The sequence below is a fragment of the Curcuma longa genome, unplaced genomic scaffold, assembly GCF_044706935.1.
Source record: "Curcuma longa cultivar G26 ecotype Majalengka, Jawa Barat unplaced genomic scaffold, ITB_CL_G26_1.1 contig_20017, whole genome shotgun sequence".
NCBI classification, from domain to species: Eukaryota; Viridiplantae; Streptophyta; class Magnoliopsida; order Zingiberales; family Zingiberaceae; genus Curcuma; species Curcuma longa.
Window position 1 is genome coordinate 1 of NW_027431251.1, and position 9641 is coordinate 9641.

Genomic DNA, 9641 nt, shown 5'->3' on the forward strand with positions numbered 1-9641 from the left:
ATAAAACTAAAAACGAGTGTGCTTTCGCAAGTGGCTCTGATACCACTGTAGGGATCTATATGCGCGAAAAACCGATTAAACCGCATATAACGCAGCGGAAAACAGGATCCCTCCAGAAGATCCATGCGAAAAACATACTCGTTTGACGATTCTACCTACTAGAATCGAGTTTACCTTCGATGCGTGCCCTTCGCAATCCCGACAGCAACTCTTTGCCTTCAAGGTCGTCGGATCTCAGCACGATCAGTGTGTTCGCGCCTCCACGGTATCCACACGAACACTGAGATGGAGAAGAACCAAACTGTGGTGCTAGCCACAAAGGAGGTTCGGCCAAGAGAAGAAGAAGAGAAGAAGAGAAGAGCAAGAGCATCCAACAACCCCTTCATCAAGAGCCTCTCACCCCTTTTTATATCCCACCATGAGATATGAAGGATGAAGGGTTTTCTTGTCTTTTAGTGATCCACGAAATTAATACTTTATTAATTCTCATGCATCTCATGCATGAAGATCTTTCTCCTCTTTTAATGAAGATCATGCATCTCATGCATGATAATCTTTCTCTTCTTTTAAGGAAGATCATGCAGCTTTTTAATGATCATGCATCTCATGCATGATAACCTTTTAATCAAATTCGAATTTGGCTTGTGTGACTTGAGTCCAACTCGAGTCTCACACAATCTGAGTTGACTTGAGTCCAACTCGAGTCCAACTCAATCCGAATTGACACTAAGGGCTAATTTTAACAATGCAAACGTGGTTACTTCCTCCACAATATATGCATTAACAATAGATGCTTCAACATGTGATTTAGGGTTTAGGTTTTATAGGGTTTAAGATTTAGGGTTTAGTGGTTTAGTGTTTAGGGTTTAGAGTTTAGAGTTTAGGATTTAGGATTTATCTAGCAGGCCATTACTTGATCTATTTAACTACGGTGATAGGAAGTTACATGACATTTTTTATTCCAAAATAAAAAATGCCTTGTAATTCCGATCACTATATTTAAATAGAAAAGGTGGTAATCATAGACACCTCTAAGTAGGACCTGCACAATCAAATTTACAAATTTAGAGGGTTTAGGGTTTAGGGTTTTAGGGGTTTAGGGGGTTAGGGGTTTAGGGGTTAGAGGTAGGGGTTTAGGGGGTTAGGGGTTTGTGTTTAGGGTCAGGGTTTAGGGGTTTAGGGTTTAGGGGGTTAGGGGTTTGTGTTTAGGGTTAGGGTTTAGGGGTTTAGGGTTTTGTATTTAGGGTTTTGTGTTTAGGGTTTAGGATTTAGGAGTTTAGGGTTTAGTTTTTTAAGGGTTTAGAGTTTAGGATTTATGATTTGATGGTTTTAGAATTTATGGTTAGTATAATAAATTCAAAATAAATTAGAATAATAAATAATAACATTAAAGTAAATACAATTATAAATAAAAATTAAATAAATTTCTAAAACAACTATACTTCTAAATATACCTCAAACCGATATCTCTCCAATTTGTTTCGTCCACGCAAATTATAAATCTGCACAAACAATATTAAAAAATTAATCAACAAATTATTTATTTCAATATTGTTAAGCAACAATTAAGAAAGATGATCATATAAAGGATATAACATATCACTTATGGTAATTAAGCAAGTAATTAGCATAAAATAAATCATGCAAAACACTATAACATTCAAGCTATTCACTAAGATGTCCACCATCCACCAAATTTCCTCAAGCTATTCACTAAACCAATACCGGCAACGGCTGGCCAGCGCCGGCCAGGGTCGGACAATGCCGACTAGGGGCGGACAGCGCCGGACAGGGGCTGCCAGCGCCGGCCAGGAGCTGCCAGCACCGGCCAGGGGCTGCCAGCGTCGACCAGGGGCTGCCAGCACCGGCCGGCCAGCGCCGGCCAGAGGCGGCCAGCGCCGGCCAGAGTCGGCCAGCGCCGTCCAGAGGCGGCCAGCGACGCCCGACGCCCCCCAGGGCCAGCCAGCGCCGCCCAACGTCCGGCGATCTCTCTCCAGCGGCGCCGGCGGTGAAAAACATAGAAAAAAAGGAAAAAGGAGGGAGAAAGCTTACCGCGCGCGAGGAGGAAAGATTTCGGAGACAAATCACCGAGATCCGGCGAAGGAAAGGTTCGGCGAGGGAGAAAACCGGCGAGGAACAGCTCCGTCGGCGTTCGTGGGAGAGAATCGGCGAGAGGAGGAAGATTTTGTCGCGTGGGAAGAAAAGGAGAAAGTCGGGATCTAGGTTTAAGTTATTTTTTTGCGACGAAACAGCTTTCGTCGCAAACATTCGTCGCCAATTTGGCGACGAAATACTGGATTCGTCGCCAAGTTTACGTGGAAAAAGTGGCGAACAGTATTCATCGCCAAAGATGTAGGATTTCGTTTCGCTGATTTGTTTGCGAACAGTCCAAATCTAGGGTTTCGCTGATGTCGTCGCCAAAATCGTTGCTAAATTGGCGACGAAAAATTAGATTCGTCGCCAATTTGGCGACGAATTTTTTTCGTCGCCAAATTGGCGACGAATATTTTTTTTCGTCGCCAAATTGGTGATGAATTGAGTATTCGTCGCCAAGTTCGCATCGGAGAAAAAAAAACAAAGGACCATGCTGTGGTACAGTGAAGTTTTGCGACGAATTCGGAATTCGTCCCTAATTTGGCGACGAAATTAGAATTCGTCGCCAAATTGGGGATGAAATTGGCGACGAATTATTTTTGGCAACGAAATTGGCAACGAATATGTTGAGTTGCTAAATTGGCAACTAATATTTTGTACGTCGTAAATTTTGTTGCAGATTGGCGACGAAATTTATATTCGTCCCAAAATTCGTTGCTGATTGGCGACGAATTATATTCGTCCCAAAAATTCGTCGCTAAAAAACTATTTTTTTTGTAGTAACCCATATCACCAAATTTGATGTCATTTTCACATCAAAATGATGCAATTTCAACACCAAACACTATTTCAACTCCAACCCACTCACATCATTTTACACCAAAAAGGAATATTTTTTAGAATATTCTATTTATTTTTATTCATTTATTCATAATTTAATTATCGACATACATTTTAATTTAATAATTAATTTATGATAATTATTATATTTAAAATTAATATTTTATTTATATTTAATAAGTTAACTTTTAAATTTATAATTATTATGATTTTTATTTTTAATATTTACTACATAATTATTCAGACATAAATATATTTTAAAAATATTACAAAATCACACACAATTAGAATAAAATATATTACTAATATAAAGCAGAGAATGATACTTAATTAAAAATACAGTATTATAGAAATTTAATATTTAGAATTACTATATTGTTCTCATATATGATCAATTAATGCATTTCACAGAGCAATATGAGCTTCTTTATCTTTGATTTGTCTGTATCGAACTAAAAAATCTTCAAACCGAGTACGATCATTTATTACTGCCTCAACATCTGGAGTTGACACCTCGAAGTGTTCCACAATTGATGCATTTAAATCACGTTCATCTTCAATTATCATATTATGCATAATAATACATGATGTCATTATATCATTTAATTTATATGGTGTTATATACATTTAATTTATATTTATAATAAATAATTAATATTACTATAAATAATAAGAAAAAAATAATAATTATAAATTTATTTTTATTTATGATATTTAATAATATATATTATATTTATTTTTAAATACAATAATATATATTATTTTATATTTATATTTATATTTATTTTTAATTATATAATATAATAACAAAAAATAAATAAATAAATGACATCATCAAATTTGGTGATGCACTGTAGCATTATCAAATTTGGTGATGTACTTTGGAGTATTGATTGGAAAGAAATAGTGTAATCTTTGTACCAAATTTGGATTTTTGGGATGGATTGGAGTTGCTCGAATCAAGGCGCTGCCCTTCCCCTTAGATCGGGAAGGACGAGGAAGCGAAGCGATGGTGCGGATGCCGATGGCGATCTTAGAGGATGATTCCGAGGTAAACATTTTGTGATTTTTGTTGCTTAGATTTATATTTTAATCAGCGACGCGTTTGGAGCTGAGTCTGCCGCAATTTTGGCGCTTGTTGTTCAAATTTTTTTCCCCGATCTCCGGTTCCGATGGTAGCGTCAGGGGCGGCTCAAGCCCACGGAGGGCCCTAGGCGAAATTTTTTTAAAGATGATTGTTATTATTTTAAAAAATTTTCTCTCACCCTTTTTTATTCGGATTTGAGATCGACAATGGTGGGTTTAAAATTTTTTTAAAATAAATTAAAATTTTAATTATAAAAATAAATTTTTTATATAAAATTAAATTTTCTTGCTTAACCAAATGCTTTATTGACTTGGAGGTGCTGTTCTGCAAACCATATGTTTACCAACCCATCATGTTCTTAACCCAAACTTACCATTCCAGGCTTCTAGGCATGTCGACTGATCTCATAGGAACCTAATAACAATGAAACTACATGCTCTAACCACCTTAGCATGTAGAATAAGATGCAAACCATCACACAGTGAGTAGCAGTTTCAGCATGAGAAATATTGGTAGTGTAATATGTGGTAACGGGAAGACAAACAAAATCTCTTTGTGCAGTTGTGCACATAGGGGAACTTGCCAAACCATGCAAAATCCATTTATCTGGTTTGATCTTGTTTCTTCTTCTTTTGTGACTTTATCTTCTTGTTCTATGTATTTATCCACTACAAGTCCGTGGTTGTTATGTTCCACAAAATTATCGAAACCTTAACAGGCATAAGAGCTATATAGATTCTAACACCTGGAACTCAACTATTTCTGCTAGTGAGCAAAAAATACTCAAAGCAATAAATTCAGTATATGGATGTAATCTATTTGTACCAATATGACTCGATGAGCAAGCTTTCGGTACACTTATAATTCATTGCTGATTTATCGTCAATTATTTAGACCTAGAAGGTTAAGCTAAAGTCTAAAGACATAAAAGATGGATCTTTTGCGACTCCTCTGAGTGATGTTAAACCCTTACATAAATGCAATTCTTAACCGAAGACCAAACTCTGACAAATCTAATTCATTTCTCAACTTAAAATCAATAAAATTATCCAAAACAAACTCGTAAAGCTTAGGCAATCGCAAACACCCGTAGCAAACTCAACCCGCTAGTGATCGAATGAAGAAAACAAGCGTAAAATAAAGAGGAAGATAAGGAAACTGACGGATTGAGCAGTGTGCCAAGAGATGCCCCGATAGAGGTTGACGGAGAAGGTAGCGGTCAAGTAGAGCGTCGTCGCTGCCAGAATCGCCGGCGTCGGCAGGAGATGAAGAGTCGACAGTCGGCTGTCGCGAGATTGGCCGTTGGCGTTGAACGAGAACGAAAGAACGGGAGAAGGAGAACGCGGAGAACGAGGCGAGGAGAAAGAGAACGGGAGAAGGAGACGCGTCGAACGAGGCGAGGGAGATAAAGGGGATATCGGTATTGGGAAGCGGCGAGATTTCCTGGATCCGATTTTAACCTTTTATTATTTATTATCTCTAAATAATTTAATAATTAAAATTTTTTTTGGCCCCTTTTAAACCTGGGCCCTAGGCATAGGCCTTACCCGCCTATGCCCAGAGCCGGGCCTGGGTAGCGTCAGTACTGCTCATCGTTGGCAGCCATTACGAATTGTTCCCATCAAGAATTTCCAAATCTAACTTCTGAAACGCTTGTTCCATCATAGCTGCTCTTTTGATACGTTTATTAGATCATTTTGTGCTCTCCCTTTCGCATTTGATTTCGAGATATATTGTTTCTTGGGACGAATTCAGTCGTTTTACTTGTGAATTAGTCTATTTTACACCTGTATGTCCATGGATAAAAGCACCTATGATGATCAAAATTAGCAGATTTATCTATTTTTTTTTCAAAAATTGTAGCTAAGTGATATGTTTTGCGATTTAAAATTAGCCGTAACCACGATTGGAGATACTGTAATTGCCTTGAGAAAACTAATAACTCATAAGGATTTGTGATTAATCTTACATCCTTTGCACAAAAAAGTGGAAACAATTGATAAGCAAAAGGTTATTCCTCCATCATTGCCTTTTTTCCCCCTAGAAGCAGGCTAAGTCGAGCCGAACAGTAAGAGATTTGAGCTCGGCTCGGTTGGTTTTTCCCTAAACTTGAGCGGATGAGTTCGATTCAAGATTTATTCTTAAGCTCAAGTTCAGTTTGTAATGAAATTAAATAGTTCGCGAACGGCTCGAGCTCAATTCAAAATAGCTCGTTTAAAAGTCAAATGAACTTAATTGGCTCGTTAACATATAATATTTATAATTTATGTGATATAATAATAATAATAATAATAATAATAATAATAATAATATAAACGAGTTGTCTATAAACCTCTAAATGAACATGTTTGTGCAAGCTCTCTTTTCTTTGCAGAAGAAAAGAGAGCTTGCAAACTAAATATTATTAAGTTCGAGTTCGGTTCAATAATATTTTTGATCTCAAAATCAGTTACAAGACTCTTACACATGCAAGCCACACTATAAAAGGGGGACGGTTATTAGGTTGCTAGGTTTCTACCTGCTCGGGTTTCTATTCTCAGCTAAAGGACAAGAAAGCACGCTCAAGTCACCAGGCGGTTGCTAGGCCTGCAGACTTTGTGTCCTAGATGCTAGCATGTCTACGCACTTATCAGAAATATACAGAATTTGTCTCCTCAGATGTCCCACCTTATCGTCATCTATCTCAGTGAGTATAAAAGTTTCCGGACAGGTATGAGAGAACTCTCTGGAATCTCCTGCATTTCAAGTTTTACTGCTTCTTCTTCCTCCTCGTTCTGAGACTGACTTGAGCGTCAGAGTGGCTCCATCGGAAATCCTCGGCGCGGCTAACTAATCCTTTGATTTAGTGTCTCTCTTCTCTAGGTCCCTTCGATTGGCTGGGTTCATCGCAGTCTGAGTGGCATAACCTTTAACTGATGATTTGACTATCTTGGGTATCTAACCGCAACACAATTATTCTTGCTCACATGAATGAATTGTTATATAGATGATGTCCTGTGTTGCGAGTTCAGCGAAAAGTATAATTGTTGAAGCAGGCAATCTTGGATTCTCTTTCCAAGCATAATGAACCTTCAACCTCTTTATTTGGACTTAGACTAGCATTGATAACATTATCGTGCATTTCTATGCTGGTTGTTGCACTTGCACATTGTGTTTATTGCTTCAGACACTTGGATACAGATTACAAGAGATCTAATCAAACACAAGACCTTGTGGCCGATCAGAATCCCACCCATATTTCTACACACACACACACTGCTCAGCACACTTATGCCGCGGCATTGACAAACCGGCAATCTCTCCTGACCTCGCCTTTATTTCCGGTCAGTGGATTGTTCTCCGACATCGACAGCATCGCCTTGGCAAACTGCTCGTAGAAGTGACCGTTGTCAGCCGCCATCAGCTTCACGAACTGGGCAGTGGCCGGGTAGGAGAGCAGCTGCTGGTCGACCTTGAGCAGCCCCTTGTGGTTCAGCAAGTTCTTGTAGTACATGTTGTCGATGATCATCGGCGTCTCACGGTCGTTCCGGGAGTAAAGCACCGCCTCCGGGTCAGGGTTCGGCGACGGGCAGCGGTAGAGAAGGTACTTAGCGTACTCGGGGTCGATGGTCGGGTCGACGGTGGGGTAGAGGCGGCCGACGAGGTTGACGCAGTGGACCCGGCCAACAGAGTGAGCTCCTGAAAGCAAAGGCAAAGCTGTGTCAACTCTGTTCTGATCGCCATTGATCTTGTTTAGAGCATCCGCAATGCTACTCATTATTAACACCCTAAAATTAATAATTAAAAAATAAAAAAAATGCATGTGAGGTGGGTGAGCCAAGGGCTGGCCCACCCCACTGCCACATGACTATTCAACACATTGAACGCGTTTATGTGGACACCCCTCCACATTGTGCATTAACACCTATGGGGTGTTATTAACACCCCATTAACAAGCAACTACTTGTATGGAAGAAGAAGGGAGTAAGATACCCTTGTTTATTTGTTAATTGTGTTTATGAAAGTACCTAAGAGAGCCACAGTTCTTTCTGCGTCGATTCCTAAAGATTTGAACCTGGAGAGGACGAGGGACATGGAGTCATTGTGGTTAGGGATGCACTTATCGATCACGTCCGCATGGCTTTGCTTGCTGTCTCTTCTACCAGTTTTCATGGCGATATATGGTCCTCCAAGCTACAAAGACGACCACCACAATTTTTTTTAAGACAATAATAAAAAGAAGTATGCAGGAAGAAAATCAAAAGGCCCGTTAATTATTTATATTTTCTCTGTCAAAAATTATTAAAAATAGTATCTCGTAATTTGACATCTAAAATATTCTTTTATACTCCACTTTGACTAAAGTTGCTCTACTTGGAAGAAATAATATTTCAAAGGCACAAGCAATTTTATCAAAGTTGCCCTACATTGGCCCCCACAAATATGATGCAGTGGTAAAACAGTCAAGGGGACAAATAAAAAAATCAGAATTAAAATGGAATGAATATTCTGAAAGTTGAAAGTGTGCACAAGTTATGTTCCAGATTTTTATATCAGACAAATTAGAAGGGAGACCGTTTACCTTCAAGATTAGTCAAACAAAACTTAGATTATAAAAAAAAATTGACCACCTATGAGTAGTTTTGATTAAAATTATTTTTTTCTTAAAAGATACATTGCTTCAAAATCAAAAGAAATTTTAATCAAAATTATACTACTTTAGAGTAGCTTTGATAAAAATTAATCACCTTAACCAACTTAAAATATAAGAGGTATTTCAGGTATTAAATTGTAGGTGAGAAGGCCTTTTGATAATTTAATATATATATAAGGATTTACACAATTATACATACCATGACCACGCCTTCTCTTGCAGAGAGAGCAATTATATCAGCACAAGAAACGGTGGCAGGGCACTCCCTCTCAAGGGCTTCCTTGATAGTGGTCACGTATTTGAAGTTTCTCATCCCAAAGCTCCTATCTTTTGACTGCTCCGACACAATGCTGCTGGTGGTTTCCAGCAGCAGAGACGCATCACAAGACTGCACCCAGTAACAACTCACAATCCACAAGCCAACCATATTTCAATCTAAATTTCACCAGAAAATCAGGAAGCAGTTGATCAAGCTAACCTCGACCATGCAGTCATGGAACAGATTCCTGACCCAGGACACGGCCGTGTTGCCATGCTCGTTGTAGAGCTTCACAACCTCCTTCTTAACAATCTCCTCGGCCTTGGGGCAGCTCTTGGAGTAGTAGTTTAGCTTGAGGTCCCCAATTCCTTCTCCTGCAACACACAACATCAAGTTCAAAATTTGCGATGTGACTTGAGACTGTGAAGCTGTGAACTGACCTCTGGGAAAGGAACTACAACACGCAAGGATTAGGAAAGCGATCAGTCTCATTATCGAGTCCATCTCTTTCTCTCCTCTTCTGCTTGCTATTGACGAGGACATGGCTCCTTGCATCTCAATTTAAGTGTTGAACTCCTATCTTGACACTGAAGCAGTGGCTCCACCAAGTTTTCCGTCCTCAACTTTCTTGGGATGGTTACAAAACCCGTGAGGCAGTGGCCACACGCAAGTTCGATCCAAGAACAAGTCAGCATCTGCCAAAAAACATTTAATGCAGCAGCAATGGT

General features: G+C 39.0%; 1 protein-coding gene across 1 annotated transcript; it reads right to left on the reverse strand.

Moving 5' to 3' along the window:
- Positions 1–7117: 7117 nt before the first annotated feature.
- Positions 7118–9431, reverse strand: LOC141817310 (peroxidase 21-like). Its single transcript, XM_074704986.1, has 5 exons — positions 9354–9431; positions 9133–9287; positions 8854–9042; positions 8029–8194; positions 7118–7699 (listed from the first exon to the last, which is right to left on the reverse strand). Exons 1-5 carry the CDS (start codon positions 9415–9417, stop codon positions 7290–7292), a joined length of 984 nt encoding a protein of 327 aa, XP_074561087.1. The 5' UTR covers positions 9418–9431; the 3' UTR covers positions 7118–7289.
- Positions 9432–9641: the final 210 nt, after the last annotated feature.